This window comes from Phlebotomus papatasi, chromosome 2 (genome assembly GCF_024763615.1).
Source record: "Phlebotomus papatasi isolate M1 chromosome 2, Ppap_2.1, whole genome shotgun sequence".
Lineage (NCBI taxonomy): Eukaryota > Metazoa > Arthropoda > Insecta > Diptera > Psychodidae > Phlebotomus > Phlebotomus papatasi.
In genome coordinates, this window is record NC_077223.1 from 79,260,736 (window position 1) to 79,276,951 (window position 16,216).

General features: G+C 33.1%; 1 protein-coding gene across 1 annotated transcript in view; it reads right to left on the reverse strand.

Annotated features, from left to right (window-relative positions):
- Positions 1-722: 722 nt before the first annotated feature.
- Positions 723-16,216, reverse strand: part of LOC129804587 (GTP-binding protein Di-Ras2) — a 143,248-nt gene continuing 127,754 nt past the window's right edge. Inside the window, exons 6-8 of the mRNA XM_055852067.1 lie at positions 10,472-10,629; positions 1,722-1,839; positions 723-1,665 (exon numbers count right to left, since the gene is read on the reverse strand). Coding sequence (XP_055708042.1) covers positions 1,584-1,665; positions 1,722-1,839; positions 10,472-10,629 — 358 coding nt within the window. The 3' untranslated portion in view covers positions 723-1,583. The remainder of the gene's footprint in view (positions 1,666-1,721; positions 1,840-10,471; positions 10,630-16,216) is intronic.

Below are 16,216 nucleotides of genomic sequence, written 5' to 3' on the forward strand. Positions count from 1 at the left end.
TTTTCTAATTCATTCTCTAATGACAGAAAACAGCTAATAAACTCAAAAGTTTTTTCGGCACGCTAGAAACATATGGGAAACATAGGAAACGTCATGCCCCCGTTCAGAAATGTCTAAACCCACCATTGGCCTCTCAAATGACATATACTAAAAATATAGCCGGTTTATTTTAAGTTGGTTGCATGTTATTGACCATTTTGAGTAACTTTTCAAATGAGGCAACAAACTTTTGACGCATGGAAAATGAACAACTTTCGGAAAACAATTTTTTTTTATATGTAATAAAATGAAATATTTTTTCTAAATACATTAATAAGATCTACGGATTGCAGGCAACTAATTTGCAAAAAGAAAAATTGGAAAAAGTAACTTTTTCTATCATTTTTTGCACCTGGTTTCCCAAAATACATGAGGCAATAAACTTTTGACACTTACTGTACTTTCAAAACACACCCATTTTTTAATCTTTAAAGTTTAGAGTAGATGAACTAATTTAGATACAGTCCTCTATCACTAATCACATTGTCGTTTTGTGTTCAAATGCCCGTTCAAAGGTATCAGTAAATTTTTTTGTTAAAAGGATGTTTTAGTGCGCAGTAGAGCCGTTTTCAATTTTTTTTCCTATATAGAACAGCCAAAAAATGTTATGAAAAACATATTTGTTAGTGTTTAAGAGATGGTGCATTTTAAGTGAAAGTTCATATATTACAGTTGCGGTATTCTTTTGTTTTGGAGCTTTTGGTAAGTTCAGTATTTCTTCTTGTATTTGAAAATTTTCCTATTATTTTGAGCTTCAAGTTAAAATATTTCGCAAAACATGACTGATTTAAATTTTGTATTATGAAAATGTAATGTTTGTGAAGAATATTGTTCAAAAATACTTTTGTTTGAGAAACATTTAGAAGGTAGAATGGAATAGAGAGACAATTGAGGGGAATTGAATGAGGTTGAATAAAGAGAAATATTTGATGATGTAAAATAAGTATACAAGGATAGAAAAATAAAAAAAAAAACATTTCTCAAGAAACGAATGAGATTCTGTACAAGTTTTGAAAATCTTGCAGATGTTCAGAGAAAATTGAGATGAAAGACTTATTTTTGAGAAAGAGTGCTTAAAAGAATTTTCCACTCAATCCTTTTTCATCTTTTTTTTAATTGTTTTTCTTCCTTACATTCAGTGGAAATTGTATCATGAGAAGTTAAGGGTATTTCTTCGAGGGATTGTTCTAAAATGTCATGTGATGTAGAATTTTTCTTTTTCAAAGATTTGTCTTAAGATTTATTGAAACACTAATCTTGTAGTGTTTTTCAAGAAAAAAAAATTATTCTCCACTCTTCGCTATTAAAGATTATTAAATTCTAATTTGTTGATCACAATTCACTTTGCATCGATATCAAATTTTACATCTCTTTTATTTATCTTTCTTACCACTAGGATTATCAAGTAAATTCACTTGCTCTAACATCTTTTCTGCATCTTCATAAATTCCAACAATATTCAGGATGAAATATGGGATTCTTAAACGAGCTTGAACTGAAGATGAATAGGGCAACTATTTCTTTTCATCTGCAACGCCAGAAATTTACTGCACATTGCAATCATCAGAGCCGGATGCATTTTGTATTTGTTGTTTTGTCTTTCGCGATGAACGTCGAATAAGTGACCTGAGGAGGAAGGAAATGTTGGAAAAATAACTTATAGAAAAATTACACTGTATCACCTGGATCTAGGCTTTGATTTGGCATCGCTGGAACTTGAGGAATCCGCTGATGGGGCTCCGAGAAACGATTGACCTGATTTGTCGGCTCCAAATGAAGGACTTCCGACTCTGTGCTTTCCTGAACAAGAAAATATTATGAATGGAAATTTCTGCATTATACTAATGATTTATTCTTTTCATATGCAAATGAGATGTTTTCTTTGGGATCGAGAACAAAGCACCAGAAGTCAGGAAAGGCACCCTGACACATGAAGGTATCTGAATTGAATTGAATTTAATCGTTATGTGATTTAAAAATGGTTTTTCCGAATTTCAGTAAGGATTCATTTGGATATTATAAAAAAGAAAGGGATAGGTTCAAGATGAATAAACCATTGTTCGTCATTTTAATGAGAAAATAAATCTAGTTCCTGTGTCTTTTTTGATTAAAGGAGAACGAAGTTTGCAAAAAAATAAAAAAATAAAAATAAAAAATAACAATTATCGAAATTCCCAAGTATTTTGAAAATTTAAATCTTGTTACTTTAAATTATTGCGGGTTTTTGTGTGTAAAAATTGTTCCCTTTTCACCCACTTTCTGCCACTTTTGTAACCATAATCCTGTCTTTTATTAAAAACTTTCAAATTTTACAATTTTGAAGAAAATTGCCAGAAATAGTACAAGAATGTCGTGTTTAAACTTTGTGCCGGATTATTTTTATGAAATATACCCTGAAAAGGATTTTTGTAGCTTTTTAATTGGAAGATAATAGCACGAGACATATAGAGAAACGTGAGATTATAGAAAGTTCTGAGATGATGACAATTTGTTTAAGGAAGCCCCCAAGCCAATCCTTCAAATACACTGAATGCATTGCATATTTCTCTGAACATAATGTATAATATAGTGATTCCAACAACGGTTAACCGGTTTCGAAAAACCGGTTAACCGGCCAATTTTGAAGACGGTTTTAAAATCGGTTTTTAGAGATGAAACCGGTTTAAAACCGTCTCTTTACAAAAATTTGAAAATTTTTCTTAAGCTTAAGTTTATTTCTTGAAAATCAAGATACACTGTAAAATATTTCCTGAATTAGAAGGGAACCTGAAATGCAATATTTTTTTATTTATTTCGATGTAACCGGGCTTTTATTGCCATTTTGTACATTGTTCAGTTTACAAGTTTATTATTCAGATTACAATGTTTCGTGAAAAATGTCCATTCAGACGCTTCAGTCATTTGCACCGGGCGGGACTCGAACTCACAACTGTGACAGTCGAGCCAGGGGCCACACCGCCCAAGAGCTGAACGCTCTTACCCTAGTCCCCGGCGAGTGGCCTTCAAAGTTGAAGCCAATTTCTTACTTTCATATACAAATGCGTATGGGATTTTTTCTGCACTCGCTACCGTTATGCTAAATATTTAAAAAGTGAGAAGTTTTTCCGTATTATAAGATACCTTTCCGTATGGAGGGATAAATATACTAAATTTTTGTTTAAATAAATTTTTTACTTGGAGCACTGTGAGCTGAGTCCGAGATCAATTTAGAAATCGGCTTCAAATAGCTCCATATAAAAAGGTCAACTAGCCAGGTGCTTACCAATTGCACCACGGACCCCCTGAAATGCAATATGATTCTAAGTATAATCTATAATACGTTAGTATGTTAATAATATATAAAGGATAGTAGTAATGGATTTCCTGTACGTTTCTTCCACTCTTGAAAAGAATTATTTACTTAAAAGTTATCGGAAATTATTTCAAAACTTCTACAGTTGGAAATATTTTATCTTTTAAACCTCAGTTAAATATTTACAAGCCTAAAAAACAATTGTGTAATGAGAAAAAAGTTGTAAAACATTTAATACAATCTTGTAAAATATTGTTTTATGTGGAAAAGTAACAAGACGTTTACATTTCCCTGTTTTCATAGAGATTTTTATTAAATTTTGCTATCTTTTAACTGCAAAATCTTATTAGACCTAAATTCATCAAGACTTACAAGATTCTTGTAAGTTTTTTTTTTTGTTAAAATCTGGTATTTATTATTTTCTCATCCAATGGAATAAAAAAACAACACGGGTTTCCTTTTATTTTATTACTTTTTTTTTTAAAAATATCTATGGAACTTTTTCTATGAAATAATTTTAGAATTTTGTGTAAATTATAAAATCATGATTTTTATGATATATAATACCAATAATTATTCATTAGTATGTTTTCTGTAGAGAATGATCTAAAAAATTGACTCTAGAAACCATTTCCGATCGAAAAATCTCATTTTTTTTTGTTGAAAAAAGAATAATTTTGACAATACTTTTGCAAGATTTTACAAAAAAAAAACTTTAAAGCGAATATAGGAGACGAAAAATCCTGGTACTAGGGGAAAGTGACCATGCTTGATACGATCCAAGCTTGATAATAACTATTTTTTCCCTATGTTAATCAATAGTTATGACTCATCGCAATATATTTCAGTAGCTGGTGCTAAGACCCTCATTTCCTAAAAAAAAATTAGGATCCTAGCTCTTTTTTCTAGTTTCAGGAAGCAAAAATCAAAAATAGGCCCAAAACTGTAATTTCGATACATGATATTTCATAAGTATTTCTTAATTAATGTCGCTGTACAGGAAAACTACTATCATAGGCACATAGAGGGGTCATCAGTACTAATATTTATGTAAAAATATTTTTACTTGGTGGACACTGTTTTTGTGGGTGGTAACAAATTCATAAATTTTACTTGTGTCCATCCTATATTCTAAGAAGGGTCCATGAATGATAATTTTAATGTGGCAACTATATCATTAGATGTGATTATTTCATAATTACACATATTGCAATCCGCCAATTTTATCGACGATTGACATAATCTTTAACCCTGTTGCCTGAAATTTAAGGTTGCAGAATGACATTTTCACGGACTCAAAGTGAATAAATGGTTTTCGCTAGCGCCCTAATGTCATAAAAACATGGCTTAGAAAAATTACATAAAAGTGATTTTAAAACTAATAACCAGTCATATAAACGATTTAAGCAGATAGATTAGAGTTCCGTCTAAATATTGATGTGCAATTTTTTGTAGCCGGTGAATTTTTTGCAGTGAAAATGGGCCTCCGAATTGTTGAATCAATTATTATACAGGAAGGCCCCGGACCCAACTTGTATAAAAATCGCTACTGAATTTCCATTTTCTTCTTGAGGAAAATCTAAGGATTTTCAGGAACTATTTGAGGTTGGATTATGAACCTAATAAGTGAGACATTTTTTTGTCATAGTGCAAGAATCGCTTCGGTTTGTGTGTTAATCAGAAAATAATCACAAACCTTGGACATCATTTTACAGTATCAAGCATGGTCACTTTCCCCTATCCTTCCAATATTCTTTTTTTTATATTTTTGCAAATATTATATTTCTTCCACGATTCAAATTTTCTAAACTTAAGTTTAACAAGATTTAACTAGTCAGAGTATTTTAAAAATAAAGAAGAAAACTCTTTCGGTTTGTTCGTTAAAACATTTTCTATATATATTTTTTTATTTTCCAAGATATAGAATAAATTTTTTAAGTGTTTCCTCATTAAAGACTGAAAAAAATGACAACGTTTGTAACTAATTTAGTCTAAGAAAAATAAATTGTATGAAAAAATGGTTATTTTACGGAAATATAGATTTCATTACCGTTTTTAGGGTACAATATTATTGAAAAAAAAGTTCTAGTAATTTTCCTGCACTCTGAATTTTCTGAACTCTTTTAAGTACAAAATAAAGCAATAAATAAGTTCTCAACTAACAGAGAAAAAGAATATATTTATGTGTTAAATATTATATCAAACTACAAGTTCTGAAAAATTGCTCAAAATTCCATGTCAAATTCTAAATTATAAACCGGTTTTAAACCTGTTAACCGGTTTCAAAGACATCCAAAACTGGTTAACCCGGTTATTTGGAATCACTAAATGTATATAATGAAGTTTGAAATCATTCATATTGATGAATTAAAAATGCCTTATAAACATGTAATTTCCAATGTGAAATTTTCTTTTAAATCACAAATTTGTAAATTAGTGCCCAATTATAAAAGAAAATTTGATTTTATAGAATTTCGAATTATAATACCACTGCTCAAACTGACGTAGGATTAATATAATATATACGAATTAATTGTGAGGTGTAATTAAGCATAAAAGTACAACATTTCAAAAGTATATTTTCTGAAATTTTCATTTCAATATTTTAAAAATTCAGCCTTATGGCCTCTACATACGTATAAACGTTACGTTAAACGTATTAAAATTAATTTTAGTAAAGACAAAGATAATAACAAGTTGTTATTTTTCTAAACAACCCTTCTCAAAAAAAGTAACAAAAAAATCAATTAATATAGAAAATATCGCACTTCAAACTTAGAAAATTGACGCTTATAAGAATCCTGTCCGAAATTATGAGCACTTCCCTGCAATATTTTTCCTCGATCACAATTTATTTTACAAATACGCCGAAAAGGGTAATTTTTTCTATAATTTTCGGCCAGTGGATTGAGTATCAGGGACAGTAAAACACGGTAATGATCTTTGGATCCTGTCTCCTTTTAACTTCTCAAGCCGACGTTTCGGAGGGGCTTCCTTCCTCAAGTATGGAAATTTTGAAGAAAAAATTGTCACAAAAATTGTTACACAAAGCAAAATTCGTACTTTGCACAAAGTCCTTTTTGGATGTTCATGGAGATGTCTCTTGTGCAAAATTCTAATTGTAGTTTAACGATTTTTGTAGCAATTTTTTCCCAAAAATTTTCATACCTGAGAAAGGAGAAGACCCCTTCCGAAACGTCGGCTTGAGAAGTTGAAAGGAAAAAGGAGTCATAGGTCATTATTACTGTTTTACGGTCTCTGGTAATTTTTTGTATAAAATTCTTCCAAAAATACAAATCTCGTTTTCTTTTCTAAAATCTTTCGTTTTAGTATATGAGCTTAACTGTTCAGGTAAATCTATTAGACCGTCTTCAGACTGGTTTAGTCTAGTTTCCGAAGTTCTCAAAGTCCTAAATAGCAACGAATTTAATTGGTTCTTCTGATTCAAATAGATCGATTCCCCTTAGTCCATTTTTAAGTCAATATTTTCCAAAAATTTTCGACTGACAAGTATCTAGAGAAGTTAAGCCTTATGGCTAAGCTTTAGGTCTGAAGCCCACATTACGCTATGCAACTAAATTACCACATGGTACGTTTGATAGAGTTGAGTCCCTTGATTATGAATATGGTTGTAATTTCATTCAATCACATTACAATATTTTTTTAATTAATTGTTTTATATATGTTTTTGCTTTGTCTTACATTATCAGTTATATCAATATATTAAATTCTAATGAACAGAACTACTTAAAACATAGATAAATTATGCTGTATATTTTTTATTAGTTTTCATGACCCATGTAACCCCTTAACACGTCTCAGTCGGATGAGTAATAGTCATAATCTGTAAATAGGGGTCTGGTGGAGATACAGGTGGAGGCACACCTGAAGATTTGTCAAAAGGGGCGGCGAAGTATCTCAAGCTATTCGAAGTGTTCGAACTCGTGTTTTAGATTCTATACCTCAAAAGTACTTTCGCATCATTTATTGTTCATCGATTCACAACCGATTTGAACCGATTTATAAATCACTCAAAACATTCTTCAAAGTACATAGTAAAGTGACGAAATTTTATTTTTCCCCTTTTTATTTATTTTTTTAGTTCTTCAGTTGAATTCACCATTATTGTTCTCTCTGTTCGAGTTTGAGCAATAAAAAAAACCGCTATTCACTTATAAAAGCTCTGATTGACTAAGTTCTCTAATGTTGTATTTCATAGGAGTTTTAAAATTCCTTTATTTTAACTGTCGTAGTATAAATATATCACACATTTAGGCCATTTATTCTATGACACAAGTTTCATATATCTTTTGCTAGATTATGATAGATTTACAGTCTTTTAAAACATTTTAGTATTATATTTCATTATCTGAAAGGAGGATCTGTTTTATACGACAAGCTTATCAAGGATCTCTTTTTAATAGTTTTCATCATTCGTACTTCAATACATTAAAAGACTCAACGCATGGGGAAGTTGTTGAAAGATTGTGCTGAAAGCTCTGTGAGAATTTCCTGAATTGGGTGGGAAGTTTTATGTATACAATACATTTTCTGCTGAATTTAATACATTTTCATTTTCACTGTGCATCTCATAAATAACAATTGTAAATCGAAATGAGGGAATGGGAGAAATTGTGCAGTGTGTCAAACCCATAAATTTTAAATACACCCCGCACCATAAATTAAATCTCACTCTTTTTTTGCCAAGGGACCGCCATCGACATCCAGATGCTTGCAAATAGGATTGGCTGGGTATCAAATGAAAGCGAAAGTAATTTTGGATGCGGTAATCATTTAAATAAATAATTGCATTTTCCCTGTACAGGGTGCTTCATTTTTAAAGGGGACTATTTCAAAATTGGGTGGCGAAGAATCCTAGGCTTTGCAGAATGCTCGAACCCATAACTCAGTTGCTATACCTCAAAAGAATTTTACCATCATTTACAGTTTACTGGTTGTCAACCGATTTATAAATCACTCAAGACATTACCCAAAATACCTTATGAGTAATATAATTGAATTTTCGATAAAATTAGTGTTTGGTTATAAATTGGAACTAGTTTAGACTTGTCAAAAATTCCAAGACCTTTCCAATGATCCCAAACATGATTCTATTCGGTTGATAAATACGCTTTCTAGAGCCTTTTAAACCTTTGATCTTGAAAAACCGTTACAGGGAGTTCCGGCTTAAGCAAAAACGAGCTGAAAGAATTTGAATTGCCTACTATTGGAAGCTAATTTATGAAAATCATTTTTGAAATGCCTCAAAATGTATGCAAATATTTTTTTCCGGGACAGAATTAGCCACGTTTAGTATTAGTCTAGTGTTTGAACGAAGGATTTGCACTTCCTTTAATCAGAACCATTTTTACAACACAAAATGTGTTGAAAAATAGGGTAAAATTAATACTTTTTTACAAAAACGTTTGCCAAAAATCCAAATTTTGTTTTTTTTTTTAAATCCTTCGTTCATCCACGGGTCCAACTCATCCTCTAATAGAGTATATTCGGTTTTTTTGATTTCAGATCAACTTACTGGGAGAAATCCTGCCTACTGCAAGGTCTGTTTTTTGAGGAATCGTTTTAAAAATCAGCCACCAACGGTCGAATTTTCAAAATTTTTCAATTTTTTTTTAAAATTTTGTTCTAAAGTTACTTTTTCATATCCCAAAAGTTGAAATTTCTAAAATATTTTCTACACAATAAATTATTATCAGAAAAGAGGCCTATTTTTTGATCTGAGAGACCCATGCAACCCCTTAAGTCTCCTATAAGTTATCTAATACGGGCTTCAGACCTAAGGCTTAGCCATCTGGCTTAAGTTCTCTAATTCCTTATCAGGCACGATATTTTAGGAAATTGTTTTTTTTAGGATTGGATATTAATGGCAAATGTTCCATTAGATTTTTAAAAATCAATAAAATTGCTGTTATTTAGATTTTTGAGACCTTTGGAAACTAGGCTAAGCTTTCAGTCTGAAGCCTATATAAGGCCCTTGACCAAGCGCCTGGCAAGTTGGCCTTTTTATATGGAGCCATTTGAAGCGAATTCCTAAATTGATCTCGGACTCAGCTCACAGTGCTCCAAGGAAAAAATTTATTTAAACGAAAATTTTGTATATTTATCCCTCCATACGGAAAGGTATCTTATAATACGGAAAAACTTCTCACTTTTTAAATATTTAGCATAACGATCACGAGTGCAGAAAAATGCCCATACGCATTTGTATGTGAAAGTAAGAAATTGACTTCAACTTTGAAGGCTACTCGCCGGGGACTAGCTCTTGACACACTTGAGACTTAAGCCGAGAGACGACTTAGTGAAAAATGATAAAAATGTGGTTTAACCATTATTTCGAAAATGATTACGCTTAGTCGCCTCTCGGCTAATCCTCACGTCTGTCAATACCCTAAACATAGACTTATTTGTCGACTTATGGGGGGGGGGGGGGGGTCCCCCGAAGGTTTCAAGTCTTCATCTCTAACTGTTTGGCCTCTAGGCATAGTAACGGACGGACGAACGGACAAACAGCGTGACATCATTCCTCATAAATAGTCTGAAACGTGGAAATAATGTCGAGAAAAGTGGTCTCAGGGTGGTGGAAGGTGGAAATTTTGGGGGGTGAAAAAATCGAGGTTTTACATATACTGGCTCTCTCTGTGGAGTTCGAGCAGAAAATATACCGGAAGACAGAATTATTTTCTAAAAGAAAGTTTTAATTTGAAACGTAAATGAGACATTTATGAAACATCCTTTGATCAATCGTTTTCCACCGACAATGGCGTATGTACGATTTGAGATAAAAGTGTAAATATTTTATTTTAAGGAAATGAATTTTATTTATATTTCAATAAAATGCCTCAATTTCTTCCGCCATTGGTTTTACTATAATTTCTCGTCATGCTTGAAAATGTTGAGTGAAAAAGCTTATGCGGCATTTTTTATGTATATTGAGGGACAAAAAAAGTAAAATTTTATGGGAAATGTCTATTTACAGAAGCTGTGTGTGAAAATTATGTGGATTGGTGATGAAAAGGGAATGAAAATCATCACGCACAAGACCTTCATTGAGATTGGAATTGAACTGTAATTTCCGGGATTCTCATCAAAATCAGGCTCCTCCTACTCCACGTAACTCACCTTTGCTGGTAGCACTCACGTACGCAGATGATCTTCGTTTGAGCCCAGAAGTACTCTCACCACTCCCAATTGGCATGATTTTCGATATGGAAAGCAGAGATTTGAATAAATCTGTGATGTTTGTGTCATCCTTTGCTGAACATTCCAACACTTTTGCCCTATGTAGAAAGAATATATAATTAAAATTTTCATATTCACCATGCATAATCTCATTAGTATAATATTCCTTCCCTCACTTAATGAAATATCTCACATTTTCACGGAGAATTTAGATTATTTTAATCTTTAGTTTATTTTGAAGTAAAAATTTTCCTAATGAGATTTTCTGATTTTTTAAAAATATTTCTTTAACAATGCTATACGTTATGGATAGACACACTAGTTAGATTCTCTTTATGACAAGATCCCACATTTAATGTTACAGGAACGTAAGTCAAGTTTACTTCAAGTTCAAAGTTTCAAAGTTGAGCTTTTTGTTACTTTTCTTATTTTACCTATATCGTTATTTTTACTGCTCGAACTCTACAGAGAGAGCAGTATATATAATCCCTCGATTTTGAGTTTTATATATTTTTTGACTCTTTACCCTCCAAGGGGTCGTATTTTGGGAGAATTTTGGAAATCTGAAGTTTCGAGTTTTGACGCCACGCTGTTTGTCTGTCTGTCCATCCGGCCGTTATCACGCCTAGAGTCTAAACGATTAGAGATAGCGACTTTCGACATGTTGGCCTCCCCCCATAACTAAACCCTGGGACCACTTTTTTTTGGCATTGCTCGAAAAAGCGTCGTGCAATTTGTTTTTCTTTTTTGGATATGTTTTAGAGATTACTGAGGCTGACATTTCGTCCTTATATGCAAAATATCGTAGAATCATTTCTAATACCGATTTTTCAGGGTCAAAAGTTACAAAGGCTCTAGAAAGTGTATTTCACAACCGAATGGTATTATATTTGGGCTCGTTTGAAAGGTCTTGGTATATCTGACAAGTCTAAATCGATTCCGTCGATTCCAATTGGGCTATGCAAGCCATTCTGATGAGACCTCGACCTCGAGGCAGACCTAGGACAAGGTGGCTGAATAAAATTCAGGATCTTGCGTGGGAGCGCCTCGGGATCGAACCTGAACATCTTTCTGAAGTGGAGGAGGATCGACAAGCGTGGGCTGCTAATTTGGATGTCATGGGCCCGCGACCCCAATAGGGATAAGCGGTTGAAAATGAATGAACGATTCCAATCGGTTCTGGATCGATAAATGCAAATTTATTACTTTTAAAATTGCTTTGTGGGATTTTTTGAGTTATTTGTCTGGTAAAAGGTAGAGTAAATGTCCTAATTCAGAACCATTTCCAGACGTTTTAACTTTGACAGAAGATTCAACACATTAAGTTCATTTTTTTTCTAAAGAAAATTACATAAATTTGCTCCTTGACTCTTCTACAATGTTACTGTTTAGTGAAAATTCTTTAAATATAATTTGAAAACTTCTTAAATACAAGAAAATTACACAAGTGCAAAATGCTGCTATTGGAAACAAATTAATCCAAATGAAGACAAGAGAAATTTTCTAACTCGAGACAAACAGTTTAAGTAAAACCGCGACGAAAAGCTTCCAAAACCTCGTTGAGTTGCTCTTGAGTGCAGGATTTGTTCTTATTCCTGGTCTTTTCTCCTTGTCCTTTCCTATCTGAGACAATAAGAAAATCTCTTTAAAAATCATATTTCCAGTGTTTCCCGTTGAAGCATTCGCAGATATTTCAGAAAAACCCTTTCTGTTCATTAAGAACATAATTATTTTATTTAAAAACTTCACGTACCGTCAACAATTAAGATCAACACTTAATTTCATATAATTTTGCTAAAAATATTACATAAATGTAAAAAAACGAAAAAAGAACAATCACCCTATTGTGTTTTTCATTACAAAACATTGTTGATCGATGAAAAATTCCATAGTGAAAAGGTACACTTTTGATTTTTCTGAGAAATTTATAAATTAAAATTTGTGAATATGAATGAATTTTCGCTTTATTTGGAGCAAAATTAGCTAAATAATGAAACTGTGGTATAGAAAATATATAAATAAAAATTTAATACTGTATTTATCAGGGGAAAAAATCATGTTTCCATTTGGAGTAGAGAAAAGTTTCCATTTGGAACAGGTTTTGAATTAGCTTAATTTACCCTAAATTATGTGAAAATTATTTTTCAGATATAGTGTTTAAGTCACGAGTTCGAGTCCTTCGCAAAGCCTGGGACGCTTTGCCACCCCTTTCTATCTGTGAAATATGTGAGGTAGAAATTTTGTATCTGATTCATCTTAAGCAATTTTAAGGCAAGAGTTGTATGTTTGTAATATCGAATGAGCGTTATAACATTTAACGTTTAACAAATTATTGAATTTGTGTTTGTTGTGAAGTTCTTCAATGATTAATTTCTTTTTGAGAATTATTAATTTTCTCTATGCAAATATTTCAATTTCACCTGCATTCGAGATATACCTACACTGAGAGAAATCCGGAAAAGTTAAAATAACATTCCGCAAATGTTTATTTTACCCTGCAGTATTGATCCAGAATCTGTGTAAATATTACGCTTTTTAGTTGTATTATGTGTTAAAGTTACACTTTTTCATGTTAATTTTACCCTTAAAAAGGTGTGTAAAATTAACATTAAAAAAATTTAATGTATTTTTACACCTAAAAAGTGTTAAAGTTATGAGGGAAAAAAGTTAATCGCAACCTCGTTTTTTTCAGTGTAGCTATTAAATCGTGATACAGAATTATTTTTTTTATTTTCTTTTATTGAGAATTCTAGTTACAACCCTTGCAGCCATTTATTATCCCAACGTAATTAAAAAAAATCATCGAAACAAATTTTCCTGTATAGAATTTATAATTTTTAGCAACAATATCCAGAATGTTTTCGTGAAATATTTAGGTAAAAAAGTTGTTTTTTTTTTGGGATTAAATAACAAGCCTATAAAAAAACGATCTTATTTAGGATATATAAATGTGTATTATGACTGTATTGTTCTATGATATACGTTTTATCTGATTAAATTAATGATAATAATATTTGCTGTGATAGAATTTTATTGTGTTCAATTAAAATACAGGGCAACCCTATCTTTTAATAAATAATTATTTGTCAAAGTTCAGATCTGAACTGCTATTTATTGTAAAAACCGATAAGTACTGTGCATTCTGATACTTTACATGGGTATATAAAAAAAACCTTTGGTATAACTATTCAAATATTTACCGAATTTAAAACATTAATGATATATCCCCAGCGAAAAGTTCCATTATCAATTCAATTTATTTTTTTTTTTAGTTTAATACAAAGAGAAAGTATCGATTTTGCAATACTTTGACCTCTCACTCCATCGGATGATGATACATATTTTAAGAGAATTTTAATATCTTGCATTTTGAAAAGAGCGTCTCGCTGTTTGTTAATGGATATCGATACCAAAGACTAAGTATAATGGAGAATAATTAGATTATTGAACGTTAGAACTACAATACTTCAGAAATGGAAAGTGTAAACCTTCTGACTATGTAAACCTTCAGAGGGACACTCTCGGGATGCACCTCTGGTCCTCTCGAAAACCTTTTACAGACTACTCTCTCAAGCGCCTCACCGAGCCTACCCAACCTGAGGGCTAATTTTTGAAATTCTCACTCGTACCCGCGAGCTCTTTAGTACCCGAGAGAAATTGACTCGCACACCCCGCATATTCTTGAGTATATGCAAGGAGTAGTTTATGTTATAAAGAAGTCGTTACAGAAGGATTTGAATCTGCGGGGTGTGCGAGTCAATTTCTCTCGGGCACTAAAGAGCTCGCGGGTGCGAGTGAGAATTTCAAAAATTAGCCCTCTGTTCTCTTCTCTCCTGATAGCGCCATCTATCGCAATCACCGAGTCAAAATAACGATAATTCCGCATTACGTTTACATTCGGCCATCCTACAAATCATCGTCCTCGATGATGATATATATATAGCTTAATTCTCATTCTTCTCTTCGGCCAAAAAGTAATTTCCATTCGGCAGCTGACTCCAGAACTTCATAAGTTCTGCTGGATGTACGGTATCAGAGGGTTTAGCTGTCACTTGGGTAGCTGGCGTATTCTTCACTCTGTACCTGTCAGCTCCAAGAACTTCCTCCGCAGTGTATGGTCTCCTTAGTCTCTGAGTTAATTTACGAAATGTTCAGGGAACTGGGCTTTCAAATCTCAAGAGAACCAAGTCTCCTTTTTTGTAGACGTTTGCCCTAGAACTTTTGGCTGAAATCAAGGAATGCTTAATATTATGGGTGCCACAAAACTCTTTGAATGACTGAGATGTGAAGGCACTTCCACAGTCTGTAAGGACAACTCTTGTCATTCCACAATACCGACTTATATCACTTAGTACTGTTTTCTCCACTCCTGGATGACCCAGCTTGTCATGAAAACCATGTATCACTGACCATCATGCTCCTCTGGGAACAACAAAACGCCATCCCTTGAGAATCTTGTAGAAAATGCAACCATCTTCCAGTTAAAATTTGCACGGATGTGAGCTTTATCCTCTTCCTTCAGTAGAAGTCTTTCCAGAACCTTTCTCTTTCGCAACAGCTGGTCATCTTAACACTGCAAAGCTGCAACCCAATTCGAATTATTCTGTGATAATCCCATAATTTCTAGACCATTGTTCTTGTGGCATGGCAACTTTCCACGCAAAACTGGGAAGTGTTCTTTGATAAGATCTTCGTCCAAGCCTATTTTCAAGGCGAGACTTCACCTCATGATAATTGTTAGACACTGATTGATCAGCTCGGTTTTTCATATTCATGAACTTCTTTTGGATCTCAGAACGCCTCAAAACTTCCGGGAAATTGTGAATCTTTTTTTTTTTATTTGAAGATTTTCCAAGAGGTCAAATGGGCTTCTCAGCATTGTACCACATTCTGGCAGACCCACCCAACCTCACTGAGGCATCGAGCATTTTCTTTCGAGGAACCCAGGCATAAATTTCTTCCAGTGCCTCCAGACTCTCAAGCCATTCCCTTGCAGACTCATTCTCCTTTTTGTCCGGGTTGAATTCGGTGATCAGGGAATTGATCTCTTGTGTTCCGGGTGTGACTGCAGCACTGGTAGAGCCTACGCCTCCTGATGAACTTGAATCTGAAAATCGTGTGCCTCTTCCCCTCATGGGTGGAGGCATTTTGCGCCTATTTCCGAACAAATCAACCTTCCCATTAACTGCTTGGAAATTCGTTTTTTGTTTACTCTGTCGCCCATCGACTCTCACAAAGAAACTCTTCACTTCCCCTCTGTCACTTGAAAAAGAAAGAGACAAATCAAAGACAATTCAATTTCGCCCCATATACGGCGAAATTATGGATTTGTCTTTTTCTCAATATACTCTTGGCAAGTGTGAAGGAGACAACTTCTGTATCTCTTGACAAATTCCCCTTCCGAATGACAAGGAACACTATTTCCTGCCAAAGTAGGAAGAAGTAATTTATTTTTTTCATTTATTTTCATTAAATAATGCAAACTTCAGGTCAAATGGTAACGCTGGCTGTCGGAATTTCCATCAATCAATCGGAAAATTCCAACATATTTCCATATTGGAAACCTCCGAAACCTGCAAGTTTAGCAATAATAATTTTTTTTTCATCGTACTTAGGATGCACAGTCTTTAACCCCTCCGGATTATCATGCGCATTCTCAAAGCACTGGTCAACCTCAGAGTCACA